General features: G+C 43.5%; 1 protein-coding gene across 4 annotated transcripts in view; it reads right to left on the bottom strand.

Annotated features, from left to right (window-relative positions):
- ARHGEF26 (Rho guanine nucleotide exchange factor 26) overlaps positions 1-18,490 on the bottom strand; it is a 132,518-nt gene extending 114,028 nt beyond the window's left edge. Inside the window, exons 1-4 of one of the 4 annotated variants that reach the window (XM_083177910.1) lie at positions 18,419-18,490; positions 15,977-17,107; positions 12,524-12,563; positions 3,651-3,793 (exon numbers count right to left, since the gene is read on the bottom strand). In XM_083177910.1, the coding sequence (XP_083034036.1) occupies positions 3,651-3,793; positions 12,524-12,563; positions 15,977-17,029 (1,236 nt within the window). In that variant the 5' untranslated portion in view covers positions 17,030-17,107; positions 18,419-18,490. The other 3 variants (XM_083177907.1, XM_083177909.1, XM_083177908.1) reach the window with 3 other exon arrangements.
- Between the last annotated feature and the right edge of the window lie 1,743 nt (positions 18,491-20,233).

The following is a 20,233-nucleotide window of genomic DNA, read 5'->3' on the forward strand; positions in this document are numbered from 1 at the left end:
GTTTCGAACAGTCGTATCAAAGTGTGTAGATTTAGGTGTCACTGCTGATGATAAAACACTGCCGCAACGGCACATCGCATTGCATTGACCCCATTGAGTGATTGTAGCTGTTATAACTGGATAACCACAATGGGTAACAGCAGTGCAGCAATTGTGGGTAGTGTGTGTACACATTAAAGGTCTTCACTTATTTACAGCAAAAGTCTGAGCCATATCATCTATCCACTCTTCAGAAAAAGTCTGCCTTATCTTGTAAATGTATATGACCACAACAATGAAGTTATTATTAAGTAAGCATCACAGATTCATTACTGTATGGTGAGAGAACAGCGGTTCACACTGAGGACAGTGGCATATAAATCATAGTGGCCATACACAGCACATCTGTGCTAGGGAGTTCAGCTAGAAGCTGCTGCTCTGCAGCCTGCTGTGTCAAGCACAACACACAAAAAAAAAAACTGGCTGCCACTCAACTATAACACAAACATCGTCCAATGGTTTCAGCATTTCAATTGCAGCTTAACAAAAACCATTATACACATTACACATTGTACACTAAAAAACTTTCTCTTACTATGGTACTTCTCAAGGATTCCTTTTTCTCTCCGCAGCATGAGGTAAGGCCCTCCCCTCTCACTTCACAAAGAGTCACTTTGTAGTGTACCGAGGGGCAAAGGATGGGTGCCTTACTAACTAGCCCCACTTCTGCAAAATGAAGTATGGGAAACACGGTCCATGCCAAGCTGCTGCTTCAGTGATGAAGCAAACGTTATTAACCAGTATAGTGCTTCTCATTGATGCAATGTTATTTGAACGGTTTTGAAACCTATAAAACAGTGCAGGCAATATATGCCTGCATACAGTAACGGAACGTTGGCTGCTTGTGGAAACTGCTGTACACAGGCCCTGATTCAGATCAGATCGCAGTACAAATTTGTTCTCAAAATGCACTGCAGGTGGGGCAGATTTAACATGTATAGAGAGAATTAGATTTGTGTGCGTTATTTTGTTTCTGTGCAGGATAAATACTGGCTATATTATATTTACACTGCAACTTAGATTTCAGTTTCCACACACCTCACCAAATTGAACTCTCTGCACAAGTTACATCTGCCCCACCTGCAGTGCACATGGTTTTGCCCATTTTGAGAACAAATTTGTGCTGCGATCAGATCTGAATGAGGGCCAGTGTGCAGTAAGTATCCTGGGAAGGAGCTCAGGGAGCTATTCACTTCAGCGCGCTGTTATGTCTGATTAGTGAGTTTCTGCTTGCAGCCATCTGGTGTGCGAACAGAAATCCGTCAAGGTTAGGTACGCAATGCTATTTTGTGCCATAGCGCATTACAAACAGCAAAGACTTCCCAGCGCTATTCATTGTGCACGGAATTGAATCTACCCCATTATGACAAATTTTGTGTCATCCACAAATAGCAATTACAACAGATATTGCTTACACAATAAGTAAACAATCCATTACATCAAGTCACTGCGCAACACATTAGATAAGAAAATGATAAACAGAAGCTGATCGGTGCCATCGGTGCCATCTTCCCCACTCCATTAGCCATGGGGTTTACCGTGGGGTAAAATCCCTGTGTTGCAGGGAAAGGCTATTCAATTAAATAGCCCTTTACACCATGCCTTAAATCTGTGATTGTCACGTGAAAATATACGTAAACTTCTGAATCAATGGAGTATCCTGGCACATGAACCCCTGTTTTCTCGTTGACCTTTCCCCCTAGCTCAAGTTGAAAGGTTGAGTCACCACGGGGGATTTACATACAGCAGCTACTTGAATTAATACATCTCTTCCTTATCAACGTAAACACACAAGGTAAACAGCAGAATACTGCTCTGATGCAGTCTTGCAATCTTAGTCATTGACTTGTGTCAGCTGTCACTAACCAGCTGAAAGTGTGCCTTAATGCTGCACTATATTGGGACAGGAGATAAGAGTAATGATAATGGTAATACAGGCTTAAGTTAGTGAAGGCTATCACCCCATTCATTATCACATGAAAGAGAATGGTTAGAGCAGTGGTTCCCAAACTTTTTTGCATCACGGCACCCTAGATTATCAGAATATTTGTCACGGCACCCCTAGGTGCAAAGTTTGCTGCCGAGAATTTCAGAAAACAATATTAAATTAAATAAGTTGTGCTTATATTTCATCCTTAGGTCCAGTTATGTGTTGAGGGACAGGATTCACTTCTGTTTATCCACATATTTTAAAACTGGAAGCCACAAGCTCTGGTTTTGCCTATTACATTGACCATAAATCATTTGAATCGGTTCTGGACCACCAAACCGAGGCACCCCTGCAAGTGCTCTGAGGCACCCCAGGGAGCCTAGGTGCACAGTTTGGGAACCACTGGGTTAGAGACATGTCTAATGATTTGCAATATTCACGGAGAGCATCACTACCATGTAGAGCATCAATATCATGTATGTACACACAAACACACACAATTGTAAAATGGCCGCACTAATCAGGCACCCGAAGCGTAATCCGTTATAAGCAGCCACCGGAGACCTGTTTTTGCTCAATAACACATGGGTTCGTTAACTTATCCCAGATGTGTTATCGCCCGAAAATGGATCATTTACCGCACATTAAAAATACATGCTATAATTAGACAGTCAATTTACTATTGGGCTATTTTAGCCCGTTTTTGCATTGCGATAAATTAACGTTGGCAATTGGATACCGGTATATGTGTGGAGGCTCATGTGTGACTGCCCCGATCACCCTATTGTTAATCCAACTCTAAAGCTGGCTACAAATCCTAAAACTTTATCTGTCCAAACTGTCTATTGGGAACAAAAATCTGGTAAGGGATGGGAGCATATGACAATCAAACATTTGCTCCCAAATTCTAGAAAATGGATAAAACGATTGATCGGATAAACAGATCCTATTTGTCTGAACAGCCATTGTTTTCTTTCTAGTGTTTGGGAGCAAATATTAAATTCTCATATGTGCCCATACATTCCCAGATTTTTGTTCCTACCAGATAAGACTGGACAGATAAATCTTTAGGTGTGTACCCAACTTAACATCTACGCAGATTGTGCATGGTCAGGGTAAACATGGACATACATGTCTTGAAGATGAATTCCTGTATACATCAAAGAGCACCAAGGGGTAAATGTCATATGGTCCAAGAAGCCGGAGGTGTAGGAGTTTTTCCGAGAATGGCTGCATTTTTAAAGTGGAAATCATTTTACAAAACAAATCTCGGTTGATTTTGCCTTGTAAATGATTGCTGCTTTAAAAAAATGTCCATTCTTGCTTTAAAAATATGTCCATTCTTGAACCACTTTTAGCAGTTTAATTAAGAGCAATGCTCACAATTTGCTCCTGTAAAAGCAATGAAAAACTGGGAAAAGCACCCTTCATCCCCCATAAATCTCCCTGAATTGTGCATTTTAGTTTGTCGCCACTTAGGGGTGGCACATTAGGTCTACTGTATGTACAGCTACTGTGCGCACATACACAGCACCTCATTTCATTGAATCAACCATGTATTGCATACCATTTAATGATCCTATATTTGTACAAGTTTCAACTACACAGAACACACACTTAGATGTCAGCAAAAGGAAATCTCCAAAAAATGAACAAGTAAGGGACACTGAAAGCTACTTACGACTGACAGTTGACTCCATGTCGACCTAAGAGGTTTATATTGAACAATGATCCGTTCTCCTTTTGGCTCTTTGGAATCATTATCTTCATCTGAATCAATATCCAAAGCTTTCTCCTTGTAATTCTGGTACAGAACAGCATTTTCTGAAAGCAAAAGGAGAACACATGTAAGTTCCAGGCATTCTCTAATCTCGTAATACAAAGAGGAAAGTTAGGCAAAGCAATTCCACGTTCTCTTGTTTTTATAGTTTATTTTGTACAGTAGCACAATAGGTGTTATGATAACATCTTTACATTGGCAGAATGAGATATGGCTGCTACAGTATGTGTACTGAATATATGAGGTTTGTTTCCTTGAGTGTTTCTTGCCTTCGTAATCGGCCCAGGACGGGCTTGAATGCACCGGTCAGTGTTCTAGGGGGTGCAAAATCAGACACCCAATATGCTACATATAAAGCTAGTATAGGTTAAGAGAATGAATATTCATAAAGATAAAATTCTTAATTTGTGAAGTAGAAAATGCACTGTCTATCAGATAGACTTGGAGAAATGGATTTGACACAAGTATTTAAAGTTCTGTTTCCTTGAGACATATGGAGGACAATGACCATGGGGATGTTCCATAGTTATTCCAAGTTGAATGATAAGTCTTGAAGGTAAAGCAGCATTTCTCCTAAAAGCTTCATGCACAGCAAAACTGAGGACATCCGGGGTTTAAACACACTTGTTACCAACTTCTAAGGGGCTTCAACTGTTCTTTGCTTTGCATATTTGCATATACATAATGATATATCTGGGGGATGGGACTTAAGTCGAAACACAAAATTCATTTATGCTTCATATACACTTTTTACAATATTGTTCATAATTTTGTGCGGGTAACAAAGGTTGTGTACAACGACCCATCAGAAAGCATCAGTGTCATTATTTCAGAAACTGGGCGACGTGGCTTCACGTGAGACATGCCACCATTTTCATCAGGATGTAAGCAGTGGCCAGTAATCCAGCATGCTGCCAGGAACGTCCTCAGTTCCACTCTCATGTGAATAGATACTGCACGCATGAGCATGGCAACTATTCTCCACTTATTCTTCTAAGCAGAGCAATGGGTAAGAGGGTGTTGCTCAATCCCCCCATCAAACACCACCTTGGGACACTGCAGCCCATGGGTGGGATGCAGGGCCGGCGCTACCCACTCAGCAGCTCCTGCAAAGCAGGGAGGCGCCATGCTGAAAAGGCGCTGTTTCCCTCCCTGTTCTGCTAAAGCTGCCTCAACCCTCACTGTCACTGCTTCCTGCACGCCGCCTGCAGCAGCTCCCTGCACCGCGCACACGCTGTCCTCCTCTTGCGACCTGCACCCTCTTCCTCATGGACACTTGCGCTGAGGCATGTAGCACTGTCTGTGAATGCCTGGTTGACATGTTATGTCCGGATCCGCCCCCTACCCATTGCTCCCTGCGCAGCTGTCAATCAAATGACAAACAGGCAGCAGCGCCGCCTCCCCTTCCTTCCCTCTTCTCAGTGTGCTGTGCCAGTGCCACAGCCAGTCCTCAACACTCCGCCCCTCTATCTCCTCCCCTCTTCTTCCATCTCCTCCTTCTCTCCCCTCCTTGCCCCCTCAGTCACGAGTGCTGCACATTCTTTTTTTACTGCTTTCGGATCGCAACGCACACACATTGCATGCATGCCGTGCGATGTGATGCGATCTAGCCCATAACGTATGCGATTGTCGCAGCGTGTATGGGCACCTTTAGTGCCTGCAACATTTTGCGGACACAGCACTGAGATGGTGTATGCATACATGTACATGCACCCGAGAACCTCCATAGGATCGAATGTTGCATACACTCCCACAATCGGGCTGCAGCTTGTTGCAATGGCAATGTGAAAGGGCGCAAAATGTATGGTTTGCAGGAGGGCGCCGGACACCCTAGCACCGGCCCTGGTGGGATGGAGAACACTGCCTGAAGAGCTGGACTGTCCTATCAAAATTGGCACAGTTGTATGCTCAGCCTGTATTGCAAATTAAATGGTGCCCCATACAAGTACCCTATAATCAAACAGTAGCTTCATCCATGCATAGACAGGGCTGTGCATATCCTCATCTAGAACTACAGAATACAGGCACTATTGTGAATCTTACTATACAATACATTATGGACATGTTTAATAGCCAACACTACACAAAATACGGTCTGTGGGAAATTCAGTATATACTAAAAGTATGTTTTAAAGACGGAAGAGTTTTTCCCTTGCTTTTGCACTATGTATCAAAGGTTTAGTTTGCATTGAGAAAGATTTAATTAGAATACAAACAAATAATATTCACCTCACACAACAAATGTTGTAAGAGTAATGTGCTGTAGAGTTTGGCCATCCAGAAGACTGGTGTCATATCTATGGTTTAGTGTACTGCACTTTTACATACAGAGACAAATTCGTAGCATATGAAATCGATCAAAGAAACATGCAGCAGAGAAGGAGGATTCCGTGTAATTAATTCCAATTCAAAAGAATTACAATGCGATAGTATTCTTGCTGAAAGAAGACAGACATTAGCGAACTGCTATCTGCCACCCCGCTATCTCCTCCAAAGTCCTGCACTTGCCCTGGTTCTACTCTGGCATACTGCACGCAACAATGGTAGAAGCTAAGACAGTAGAACAATTTAAACATGCTTGGGATAGGCATATGAATATCCTTACAAAGAAATAAGGATTAAAAAGGTTGAGTTTACCTGAAGGGTAAAAAAAGGTGCAGACTAGATGGGCCAAATGGTTCTTATCTGCCGTCAAATTCTATGTTTCTATGTTTCTATGTCTGATACCTGCCGACGCATGAACACTCTGTATATCACTGGTGTGCCACACTGGGCTTCCTAGCTTATGATGGTTTTTTGGGGTGCCGCACCCTGCACCTAGATATAGCGCTAGGGACCCCCAATATACAGAGAAGCCTTGACGCGGCTTGGGGGCATAGCATACACCTGCGCAGGTATATGTAACCAATATCTCTGAATTCTATTATCATGTAGTGTTCTAGATTGGTTACTAGCATTGCTCAGTGTGCTGAGGGAAAAAATGTCTTGTTTTACTTACCCAGTATTTAACCCCTCCCTCATGCACCTGGGAAATGCTACTGAACTAATTGAGCATCTACCACTATCTGTATGTACACTCTGTATGAACGCAGGTGCTCTACAGAAACTGCCTAGCTGCTTCACCAGAATACAAACACTAACTACAGCAGACATTACATGAAGCAATACAAAGATCAACAACGTGATAGCAATTACTGTATGTAGAAATCAACAAAATGCCATAAAAGTATAGTGTGTGTTTATGGTATGGAGCCAATGTAAAACAGAGGTTTCATCTTAGGACCTTATTCTGGTCAATTTGCAAGGCCGTGTGCATTCGCACGGGGCCGATATTTTTGCTTTGCACATGTGCATGCGCTTGCTAAACGAAGGGTGGGGGGCGTGAGGCTCCAGGTCATATCATTAGCATATGGGAATGCCCAGCGTTTCATTAGCTTTTCCAAGAGAATGCTGGGTGTTATTATGGTAATGGCCCGATGATGCAGGTGTGTGGGGCGGGCAGGTGACATCACTTCCCTCTGAATGAGCACGCAGATCTAAGGGTGCTCTGAGCAATCGTGCGTGCACATTCGACATCATTCGATGGTTGGCGACCACCGAATGATGTGGGTGTTACCCGCAGGCTGCGAATGGTTGCTTATGTAAAACATCAATTCGCAACCAGTGTGAACGCACGCGCATTGTGAATGGTGGGCTGGCGTACCACCATTTGCAAAGCGGCATCTGGTTCACTCGCAAGGATGCAAATTCGCATCCGAGAGAATGAACCAGAATGCCCCCATGAATGTAATGCATTTAGGTGTGCAGCTAAGTATGGTGCCCAAACCTTTGTACTGCACACTATTGCCATAGCACCCCATGGCAAAATCTTGTGAAAACAGACCATCCATCTACCTGAAAATGGAAAGATTACCAGCTACAGTATGTTAGAAGAAATCTAAAATATTGACATTAATGTCATCGTATCATGTTCTACCACTAGAGCTATACTGAAGCATAGTTCCCAATTAGTATATTTTGCACCAAGGATTTATGTGTATAGCATTTACAGATCATAGGAGCAAGAGACAAGGGATCTGCATGCAGCAATGTTTATTCTGTACAGCTATGTTATGTTATGGAGGAGCTGCGTCATACAGCATGATTGTACGTTACATGTTGGGCAAGTTTCCAGCATACAGTAGAGACACCATAAGCATAGCAATGTTTGTATGTGAGCCAGTCCTGTCCTAGCAACCTTTTAAGTGCACTCTGACATGTAACAGAACAGGTTCTGCCCTCTATTATATATTGGTGACTTTTCTCCCAATAGAACAAGGCACACTTTCCCATGAAGACAAGTTCAAGCAGCGGTAACTAATATTTTTGTATGACACCAATATCTGCAGAACAAATCTCTCCACATCAATAGTAAACGACTGTAGGAATAACACCACTTCTCCCGAGACTAATTGTGGAACCGTCTGCAGAATGCTGTAGTGCTGCTTTCAGGAAATTGGCTATTAAATACATTTCTTTGCATTTCAAACATCCTGTTCCGCAGAAGCTGACAGCTTAAAACACAAATTAAATCAAGTTATTTTTAAGAACTGGATGATGTTTACTAATGGCATATATGTAATGGTAGGTGTAAATGTATTTTGCATGGGATGAGTTCAGAGTTCAGCACGTCGGCGCTCATATACATACACTGGACCGCTATGGATCCCAGCATCCACCATTATTGGCGGTGGCCGAGATCATGAATGTGTGCGGACCATTAGGGTCTGGTTAGTTATTTATCTCTGTGCACCTTATCTCCATCCGAGGCTTAGTAAAATGATCCTTAAGTCTTATGCTGGGTACACACAGGGCAATATATCGTTAAAGATATGCATGATACCAATATCATTAATGATGCATTGTGCATGTTGTCTATGTTTATGCTCAATGTCGTTAGCTATAGACACCCAGCACATTGCTAATGATGACCCTCTCCCCCGCCTTCATCTGTACATGCAGCTCAATGTTGATTATATAGTCAATGATGTATGTATGGAGCAGGGGACGGGTGACATCACTGACCGATATCTTTATTGGTCAATGTGTATGCATATATCGTTCACCCACGAAATGCCCAGTGTGTACCCAGTATAACTCCATGGGGGGCACCATTTGCAAAAACTCTTATTTCTCCAAATAATGACGAATTACATTTTGAGAAACATTATAATTTCCTTTTTACAGTACAAATTGTCAAAAAAAGGTTTAATCTAACCCAATATGAACAAATTCATGAAGATCTATATAAACAAAAGTATGGCTTTTCTGTAGCTTGAGAAAGCGATACTTTTGTTTCCTCTACATACAGTAGTTACGTGATAAGTAGAAATCACTGCACTCACTCGCTGACTCACTCTTCTCCACCAGCCTTCGGAAATCCGCACCTGGCTGACATCACTGACGCAGATCAGCACATTTGCACTGCAGTCAAACATCTTTTGCAAGAAGAATGTTTGTAATCTTCAACGGATATAAATAGGGCAAAGATTACAACAACAACAAAATTTTGTTGGAAATTTTGCTCTTTATGTTATTTTAACCCTTTACTATTTCTGTGCCCAGGATTTTACCTGACAAACTTCTGAATCATTTCCTAACTAAACACAGCTGTATGCACATTCAAAGAAAGGAAAGAAAATTATATTTTTTTACTTAAATGAATCACCAAGGTGCCTGCAGCTGAAAACATATGGATGACCGGTGCTATGGATGCCGGCGGTCAAAATACAGATGCGGGCATCCCCGATAGAGGTAAGATAGAGTCCCCCAATTACTGCCTAAATCTAACCCTCCCTTCCCGGACACACACTAGTCCGCCCCGCATACTCACTTTGATCAGGATGCCAGCTGTCGGTATTCTGGCATTGGCATCCTGATCTTTTCAAGGTTTCGGCGCTGATCTTCTGGCAAATGTTCAGATGCCGGCTTCAGTATACTGACCGCCGGCAACCTGAACACCGCGATGCTGACTGCGTCTGCGGCATCATATAGAGATAAATAATACAATGGTATATCCCATTCTTCGAATGTTTGGATAGGGGGATTGGCAAAGTACTGTACAACATGTTGTAAAACCTTACCAGTCATAACATAAAATGTAATCAGCTTTCTATGCCCCTACACCCAATAATGTAATTTACTTTCTTTTACAATATACCAATACGATTTTTTCAGGTTTACGTCAATAATAATAATAATAATAATAATAATACAAATTGAAGGATTTATAATAATAAGTAAAGATCTATAATGTAATCAGATAGCGAATGTGAATTGTAGATGGAGGCAAATCAGAGAAAGTTGTTTTTATGACTACATCAGACTGCTCCGTGTCTGCCAGGTGACTCCAAACCACACAGAATCAGAATGTACCAATGACGACATTAAACATGACGCTTAGCAATAGCAGTCTCTGATAGTAAACTATGCACACGCAGAATGTGGTCTGGAGCGGAGGCACAACTAAAGAAGGAAAGGAATGTCTTCCATGTGCTGCTTTTATGTACAACTGCCAGTGGATGTATTATTCCAAGCTTACATCTAAATAACACACGCTATATAAAGGTTTAAGCTGGTGTTCTTCCCATTAGATTTGTAACAAAAATTTGGAAGCTACTAACCACTTTAAATTAAAATGTGCTCTACAATGGTATAATAAACAACTGTAGCGATTGAGCATCTCTAGAACAGTACCAGCCTCTATATGTCAATGTCAAATACTAAGATCTATATTAGGAAGCTGTAATTTCTAGTACAGAGCACCGCTACTCTGGCAGTGCAATGCAGAAAATATGTACACTGCCTTTCCTCACTTTACAGCACACAGATGGGACAACATCTGCTACGGCATGGCTGGTGGTCACACACAGAGCAATCTGAGCATTGAGAACTATGGACTTTTTTTTTTTTACAGTTTCTTAAATAGCGCAGCATATTCCGTTGCGCCTTACAATTGGAAACAACAGTGATAAAACAAACTGGGTAGTAACAGACCGATATAGAGGCCACACACATGGGGGGGGGACTTGACTACGATGTGAGCTCTATTTCAAAAGGGATGTTGCGATGGGCAACCAATTAGATACTATCTATTATCTTCTCAAAGGTGCTAATTAAATAAGAAGTAGATTCTGATTGGTTGCTCATAGCAACATGTGAAATGGAACTCCCATCTTAGAGTACCTGGACAAGGTCACGCGACGACTTTCAGTGCATTCACATACTGCCGGATCAGATTTATCAGAGCGTTTTGTTTTGTTTTTGCCAAAAGCATCAAAGAGTAATCAGCAGTAAAGATTCCTCTTGCATTTTGAAAACTACGTACCAAGTATCGTGCCAGTACCTGTTCTGTCATCATCTCAACATGGAAATGTATACATCACAATAATAAAAAATAAAGATTTAAAAAAAAAAAATATATATATATTTTTTATAAATTAAAACATTTTCTTCAATTCAACTTTTTTTCTTTGTTTTAAAAATAAATCGAATCTACTATTAGACTTTTTCTCTCAATAGTAAAAAATGAAATGAAGTCCAAATCTGCAAAAGTAAATAAGAAAGCCACAAATTGAAATATCTGGCCAATTTCACTAAAGAATTTGGCACCAAAAATATGCACGTGTGTGTCCCGAGTAATGTTCCCATGCCTCTGTTTACCAGGAGAGTGCTGCTTTTTCTCACTGGCAATCTAACACTGAGCTTGTCATCGCACAGAAATCAGAATCCTGATGAAAGAGAGTTAACAGAATGGCCATCCCCGTTTTGTGCTCACAGGAAATATATATATATATATATATATATATATATATATATCTATATATCTATATCTATGTATGTATGCAAAAAGCTCCTGAAATTAGCAGACCAGCAGCAGTGCTGGAATCAACCATCTGAGGTCTAAGGTTCATCTAACACTGGGCACGGTTAATATTTGAAAAATAAGAACAATTATTTAGGCATCTTTAATATTAATTAATTTGCAATGTTGCAAAAGCCTTTGAAGTTTGTAACGTGGCCCTAGAGCAGATGCCATTAGCCACCTGTTTACCCTGGAATCTGATCCAGGTACAGATGTAGCGCTGCTCATTTATTGCCGGCACCCGCCAGAACCCTTTCTCTGGCGAGAGCTGACAACAGGGACTGGGACGTGCATCCCAGTATCACGGCAGTTGGGCAGCGTCTCTCCGCCCATCTCCGCTTCAGGGAGACGCTGCCCAGTCCAGGGCGAGGGGTCGGGGCGGTGAGGGGGACCGGTGGTAATGGTGGGGGAGGCCCGCGGCAGGCTCCATTGCCACAGGGTGTGCGAGCATCTCGTGCGCGCCCCTGGCGTTAGAATCGCCAGCCCCTACAAAGATGTAGCCAGCTTCATCTGTAGCTACAAGGAGCTGAACCTGGGTTGTTTTTTGGGACCCTTTTCCACTGATCCGTTACCCAGGTTGACCCGGCAATAATCTGGGTTATTTCGTAGTGAAAAATGTGTTTAATACATTTTAGACTACCAGAACTATTCTGGGTTATTGCATGTGGACCCACAATTTTGCTTAGTCTGAACGGATTATCAGGGGTGAACCTGGGACCTACCCTGGTCATGGTGTAGTATAAACAGGTAATCCGGGTCTATGCAATCTAACATAATAAAGGTGCCTGGAAAACCCAGACTTTTAGTTACCAACCGCAAAATAAGGACTAACATTATTCACATTTATTTTAAAATGAAATCTCCAACATACCTTGACCATCGAAAGTCCCTTGACCTCGTAGGATTTTCCGCTTTGAAAAAATTAAAAAGAATTGTTACTGGACACATCTACATTTAGAAAATAAGTACATATAGCAAAAAATCTGTAAAACAAATATTTGCTTATTTAAATTCACCTTTAAGAGAGGGATAAAATGGAACATTGAAAATGAAACAAATTAATTTAGGACCTAATTGAACATGGATCACTTATCTGAGATTTGAAAAAAAAAAAAATTATCGAATGGCAAAAACATATCTGTATGAATTGCTGCCACAGAGTAGCCGCAGTTTGATTGACAGGAAGCTCCTCCTAACCTTAAGGAAACAGCTACAAAGTAACACCAGCTACATAGGGCCATATTCAATGCGGCCGGCGAGGGGGTTAAACAGCAGGGATCGCCGAAAACAAGCGATCCTTGCCGATTAACCCACGCGCCAACCGCTCACCCTATTCTATGTTCCAGGGGAATCCTCACTGGCAGAGGGCAGCGAGGATTCCCCCAAACAGTGAGGCTCGCTGCTAATGCAGGGAGCCCGTTGCATTAAGCCGAGAGCCTCGCTGTTTTAGCGGCAGCATACGCCCTTTCCCTCCTCGCTCTAAAAACCTAGGGAACGGCGTGTGCAGCGGGTCAGTTGAATACTGACCCTGTGAGCTGTGACAGTGCGCAGTCAGCACTGCTTGCTGTCACAGCTCGCAAAAACCATTGAATATACCTTTATAGACTTTACTGGTAAGCAGACATTGGGGTAAATTTACTAAGATGGGGGTTCTATTGTAGATGGGATGTTGCCCATAGCAACCAATCAGATTCTAATTCAATCTGTGCCAATATTACCCAACAGGGGAAGCACTGGCACTCTCCTATTCAATGCTCCCATTACCGCCAACATTGAAGGCTGTCAGATCCGACTTTTTTTTAAGTCTGATCTGTTTTGTCAGAAACGGCCACGGAATGTCGAATGGATGTCCCTTTTCTGACAATCCGCGTCCGTTTCTGACAATTTGCAGACTTTCCAACACTCGACAGTCATTAAATACATAAAGACTGTCAATGTATTGTCGGAAGTCATAAAAGGCCCCGGGATTCCGACTGTTGAGACATCCGGACAGTAGTAACCCGGAATCGAATAGCCCCTTAAACCCCCTGCCAAAAACACTGAAAATCACAACGCCAAAAAGGGAGACACAGCTGTACATACATAAGGATTAATAGTAATTATCACAAGAGATTCACTAATATAAATATACCATTGACTACGAATGCTATTCTAAAAAAATTAATTACAGAAACCTTTATATGCTAAAAGCCGCATGCTAGTGATATTCATTTAAAAAAATTGCAATAAATGTAACTTCTTTTTTTAGCTTCTCTGTTACCACTAACCTGAGAGGTTTATTTACTAAAGCCCCATACACACACACACACACACACACAGGGCAGCTAGGTATTTAGGCTGAGGGACTTGCTTCAGCGCGATCGCTTCGCACACATCGTGGGCTGGGCTTTGCCTATTATTAGTTGGCAAAGCCCTCCGATCTAGGGAAAGCCAGTGCAAGGGGTTGGGTCATAGGGTCATCACACCTAAGGTCAACATGCATTAGGTCGACAACTGAAGGTCCACATGGGATTAGGTCGACAGTCAAAAAGTAAACATGGGTTTTTCATGGATTTTTGTCCCAAATGTCAATGCAGTCGACATTGATACCGTATTGGTGCACCACGTGAGCTTGTCATACTTTTCCCTCCATGATATGCTGGCTCCCCCAAAAAAGTGAAAAACCCATGTTGACCTTTTCACTTTCGACATTCAACCAAATGCTTGTGTACACTGAATGACCCTATCGATCTAAGCCCATGTCGACTTTATCAGGTGTCGACCTTCAGTGGTTAAACCAATGCATGTCGACCTGAAGACTGTATACCAGTGCAAGTGCTGGCTTTCCCTGCGGGCGATAGCGACGGACGGGACCATGCATTGCCATAGGGCACACACACGGAGCGAACCGTGCTCCTTTTCTAAGCGATCTAGTCAGATCGCTTAGAAAAGGGTCTGAAATCGCCCCGTGTGTGTGTGTGCTCCTTAAAGTGGGAGTTCTATTGAAGATGGGATGTTGCTATAGGCAATCAGAATCTACTTCTTTATTTAGGATCTTCTAGAACAGGCATGTCCAACGTTGGCCCTCCAGATGTTGTGAAACTAAACATCCCAGCATGCTTTGCCACAGTTTTGCTATTAGAGAATGCTAAAACTATTGCAAAGCATGCTGGGATGTGTAGTTTCCAAACATCTGGAGGGCCAACGTTGGACATGCCTGTTCTAGAAGATAATAGATAGTGGGGGAAATTTACGAAGATGTGTTTTCTACTTCACATGTGATGTTGCTATGGGCAACCAATCAGATAATGTCTACTATCTTCTAGAGGGTGCTAAATAAATAAGAAGTAGATTCTGATTGGTTGCCCATAGCAACATCACATGTGAAATAGAACTAACATCTTAGTAAATTTCCCTCTGTACCTCTCCTTTATAAGATGGACTAAGCATGTAACATAAGTGCAAGGTAAGTATTGCTGGTGACAATAGTTATCTATTCTCCAAAACGGGTTAAGATAAGGAGAAAAGTTGTTGTAGAATACGCCAGTGGCGGTTTTTACCTATTGGCTGCAGCCCCCCCCCCCCCCCAGGTAAAATCCGCCTCTGGCAGTGACTTCCTATAGGAAGTCCGACCCGCCAGTCACCAAGGCAATCCCATTGGGAGGTGTTCCCTCACTCTGGGACACCTTTCTGTGGGCTGCCGTGCGGAATCGCTGATTGCGCATGCGCAGTACCTATAGAGGTTTGTACTGTGCATGCGCCAGTCACGGCGCCTGTCATCAGAGCACAGGTGCCGGAAACTCTGTCTGCAGGGACCGGCGGTGGCGACAGGGAGGGGTGTCTGCCTGCAGGGAAGTTTGGCCCATACCTTTTCTCGCCAGAAAAGGTACAGGCTGACACTCGAATATGCCCACTTAATATACACATATTAAAGTATTGGTAAATGGCATAAAACTGGCACTCAAACAAGTCATTTACCCAAAACAATGTGCTCATTATCGTGCCACAAAATGTAACTCCTGCCATAAAAACCTTGGACAGCTCTTCTGAATTTTCAGGTTACAATGAACAAATGAGAAGCACATACTGTGCACCGCAACTACCAGTACTGATACCTGGACCAAAGAATCTTTGCTGCATAAAGACTAGGAAAAAACATGGTAGCGACAACAGCAATTGTAATGGAACTACTGTATGGCTGATATAACTTTGGATAACACGCTCATTCGATTATTAGTTATCGATTAACAGAAGTCAAACAGAACTCACTATACAGTGTTTCGCATATTCCTATTTACAGCATTCTCAAGGACATAATTGACTGTACAGCATCAGAACAGCTTACCTTTATCCTCCCCAAACTGGAAAATCGCTCTTTATCTTCAACAACCGCCTTGAGGATTGGTTGAGACATCCTATGATTCTTTTTTCTATCAGCAGAGTTGTTGAACTCCACACCACTCACTACTGCTCTACGATACGAGGTGGATCTAAGCCCCCTGCGTAGTGCGCCGGGGCTGTCCGTTTCAGCTTCTCCATCAACTGGAGCTGCCACCAGATGAGCTGTACTTGTCTCTACCATGCTACGAGACTTGAACAACCGTCTATTAGACTCCATATGTTGATTGTTTTGTCCACTAGTTTTGTTGGTCACCTTTATTTCCGAGGCTAAGCCCTTGGGAATGATTTGTTGCGCTCCCACTTTGAGGGACACTGGGCTGTTTGTACTCAGAATAATGGACTGTTTTTCAGGATTAGATGAGGTTCTATGGAGAGGTCGTTTTTCTTCCAAAGGAGATTTTGGAGAACTTGGCATAGAGTCTGAAACTAGGAGATCTGTAGTCTGTGTGGGGTGAAATGGACTGCCGTTACTAGTGGTCACCATCCCATTAGATGGAAAACAAACATTAGATCCAAATACAATCTGCTCTCTGTCAGGCGATAATGTAACACTGCTAGATGTCCTCCTTGGAAGCATGGATTTTTGGCTGGAAGAAGAAATATTTTCACCAGTTGCAAAAGAAATAGAATTATTGGAAGCAACTTTTAGGTACTGAGATGAACGCCTGTGGCTCAGGGGCAATGTTTTGTATTCCAGAGATGATAGCTGTGGTCTGCCATTAGGACCACCCAAGGAAGTCCCCCCTTGGTGAAGCACCTTGTTTTCTGGAGAACTTGTAATCCTTTCAGCAGGTTGGGTCACTGTAAAGCACTGCTTGTCCTCCACTGGGAAATCTGTGACCAGCAATCCATTTGGGCTCTGATAAGATTGTGGTCTTGGTCTGGGATTGTGAGAGCAGTACAGTCCCCCTCCCTGTGCAACATGAGGATTCGCTCTCCTCCACAATGGAACATATTTAACATCACTGGAGAACTCCACCTCGCTTTCTGCCTCCATGGCAACGTCTGTTCATTCTCAAAAAGCCACCAAAATCTGAATGAAGGTCAGTAAATCCCCACTAGCTTTCTGTCATTCCTATAAAAGAGATGTGACGTATCAGTGATCGGTTATAAATGACCAAGATTTGTGTTGCAAACTTTCAAATCAGCTCTTCAAAAGGTCAAATTGACAATTGTTAAACTAATTTATTTTCTTCAAAAAGAAGACTTCTATAAAAACTATGTAGAGACAACATTATTTATCAACATTTGGAAAAGTACTAATTAATCCTGTATCATTAATCAGGTTACGAAATGTGTGAGGTACTTTTAAGTGTTAGCGCAGAATACTCGCAAGGGGTGAAACTTGCATTAGTCAGAATGTAGTACACTACAGTGCAACTCAATAAAAGAGTTAAATCCTCTGTTTTACTAGTATTAAGAGCTCCAGGATAATAAATATACAGTACTGGAAGTTCCCTGCTGAAATGCTTTTCATTGAAAACAGAGGTTACCTATTTCTTAATACAATTATTCTACCCCAGTAGGTTTTACAATGCAATCCCTCCCCAGACTCTGGAAGTAGAGAAAACCTGATCTGCCTTTAAAGGAAAGATTGTTCTTAGGTTTGAACCAAACATAATAAAAAGAAAAAAAAATAGTAAGTCATATTGGGTGACAAACCTATGAAAATACAGTAAATGTGATCTGGGGTGGCACAGCTAAGGTGACTGGGGTGGCACAGCTAAGGTGACTGGGGTGGCACAGCTAAGGTGACTGGGGTGGCACAGCTAAGGTGACTGGCGTGGCACAGCTAAGGTGACTAGGGTGGCACAGCTTGTAATGGGTACCTTACCTGTGATGGGACCTTTTCCCTAAATAAAAACTCCTTTCAAAGGCTGCTATTCCCATCTCAGTACACAGCAGGCAGCGCACACCTATGTACCCACAGCACCTTAATGTGCACGCATAGTTCTGGAAGTAAATGCAAGTGGCCCACAGCAGTATATAGTGGCATGGCAGCGGCTGTGTACAGTCACCTGCAGGCGGGGGTATCCTGCCAATAGCGCCGGAGAGCCTCAGGGCGCCCAGTTCTTACCTGCACTCTACAGGAGTTACCGGGTACCGGCATCTACCCTCCCATGCCCGGGACAGACTCCCCCACCCCGGTGCCAGCTCAGCTGCAGCCTCCTCACCGGTCAGCGGCACTGCCAGGCTCAGCCCTACCTGCTGCCTGCGTCCTCTGGGAGTGACGCCCGGGATCAGAGCCCACCAGACGCTGTGCAGGGCGATAACCATACGGAGACAGCTGTGACAGCAGCGCCCGGCAGGTGACCGGGATACGGGATCAGAGTGTCTCCTCCTAGGTGTCACATCCCACACACTCTCCTCTCAGTCACTAACTTACTGAGTGCAGCACAGGGGGAGCCTCTGCCAGCCCGGCCCCGTCCCTAGCACAGCGCGGGTGCCTCCCAGCGGCTGTACTGCAAATGCGCAGGCGTCTGACACGGGTTGGGGCGTGAAACTACTGTACAGCAGGCAGGTCCCGGGGCTGCATCAGGTGTGTACCGAGCCGCAGCCCGCAGGTAACCTACACTGCTAGTTCCAACAACACAGCCACAGGTAACTTACACAGCAACTGACACATAGCCGCAGGTAACCTAAACAGCTACTGACACACAGCCGCAGGTAACCTACACAGCTACTGACACACAGCCGCAGGTAACCTACTTACACAGCTACCGACACAGCTTCAGGTAACCTACACAGCTACTGACACACAGCCGCAGGTAACCTACACAGCTACCGACACAGCTGTAGGTAACCTACACAGCAACTGACACATAGCCGCAGGTAACCTAAACAGCTACTGACACACAGCCGCAGGTAACCTACTTACACAGCTACCGACACAGCTTCAGGTAACCTACACAGCTACGGACGCAGCCACAGGAAACCTACAAAGCTACGGAAACAGCCACAGGAAACCTACACAGCTACCGACACAGCGGCAGGTTACCTACACAGCTACTGACACAGCGACAGGAAACCACAGCTACCGACACAGCCGCAGGTAACCTACACAGCTACCGACACAGCTGTAGGTAACCTACACAGCTACTGACACACAGCCGCAGGTAACCTACACAGCTACCGACACAGCTGTAGGTAACCTACACAGCTACTGACACATAGCCGCAGGTAACCTACACAGCTACTGACACACAGCCGCAGGTAACCTACACAGCTACCGACACAGCTGTAGGTAACCTACACAGTTACTGACACAGCTGCAGGTAACACACAGCTACCCACACAGCTGCAGGTAACCTACACAGCTACCGACACAGCCGCATGTAACCTACACAGCCGCAGATAACCTATATTGCTACTGACACAGCCACAGGTAACCTTGCTGATGCCGGCACTGTTCCTGCCACCACCTACAGTATATCGCCGGTACACACATCGAGGTGTGTACCTGGCTTAACAAGTAAAGTGATCATTAATGAGATTGTCAGGGGCACAGCCAGAACTTTGTGGGCCCCATAGCAACATTTTGAAGGCCCCCCTGTCCAAATGTTCTTGATAGAAACCTCTCAGCATAATATTGCCCTATACTGTATATTAAACCTGCACTAACTATTTTGCTTTACATTACACTTATAGGACCCTAACCTTATGATGGACACAAGAAATATTGAATGTTGAACAAACTATACTTAAGATTAATTTTAACACGCGCCTCATGTTATATAGGAATGTGACTAATGGCCCATACACACTTACAAACTGCTGCTTTGAGAGATTTTCAGCTGAAAGTCTGCAAGTGTGTTCAGGGCAGCAATGCCCGTCTAGCAATGATGCGCGCTCCCGCATCATCGCTAGCAAAGTGGGCCATCTGCTGGTTTTACCAGCACGTATAGCGATGTTGGCTCATATTTGAGCCATCATCGCTAGGTGTGTACTGCAGCCGGGCTGAAAGATGAGAGCTTTTCAGCCCAGCTGACAGTGACCGCCAGCTCCCCCACCCCCCACCTGTCATACTTACCACCACGGCCAGCAATGAATATATTACTGGCACCAATGATATTTATAAGCCACTAATATATACATTGCTGGCACAGGCCAGCAATATATATATATTACTGGCACCACTGCCCACCAATGATATCTATAAGCCAGTAATATTTTCATTGCCGGCACAGGCCAGCAATGTACA

The sequence above is a fragment of the Crinia signifera genome, chromosome 3 (genome assembly GCF_055691185.1).
Source record: "Crinia signifera chromosome 3, ASM5569118v1, whole genome shotgun sequence".
Classification (NCBI taxonomy): Eukaryota; Metazoa; Chordata; class Amphibia; order Anura; family Myobatrachidae; genus Crinia; species Crinia signifera.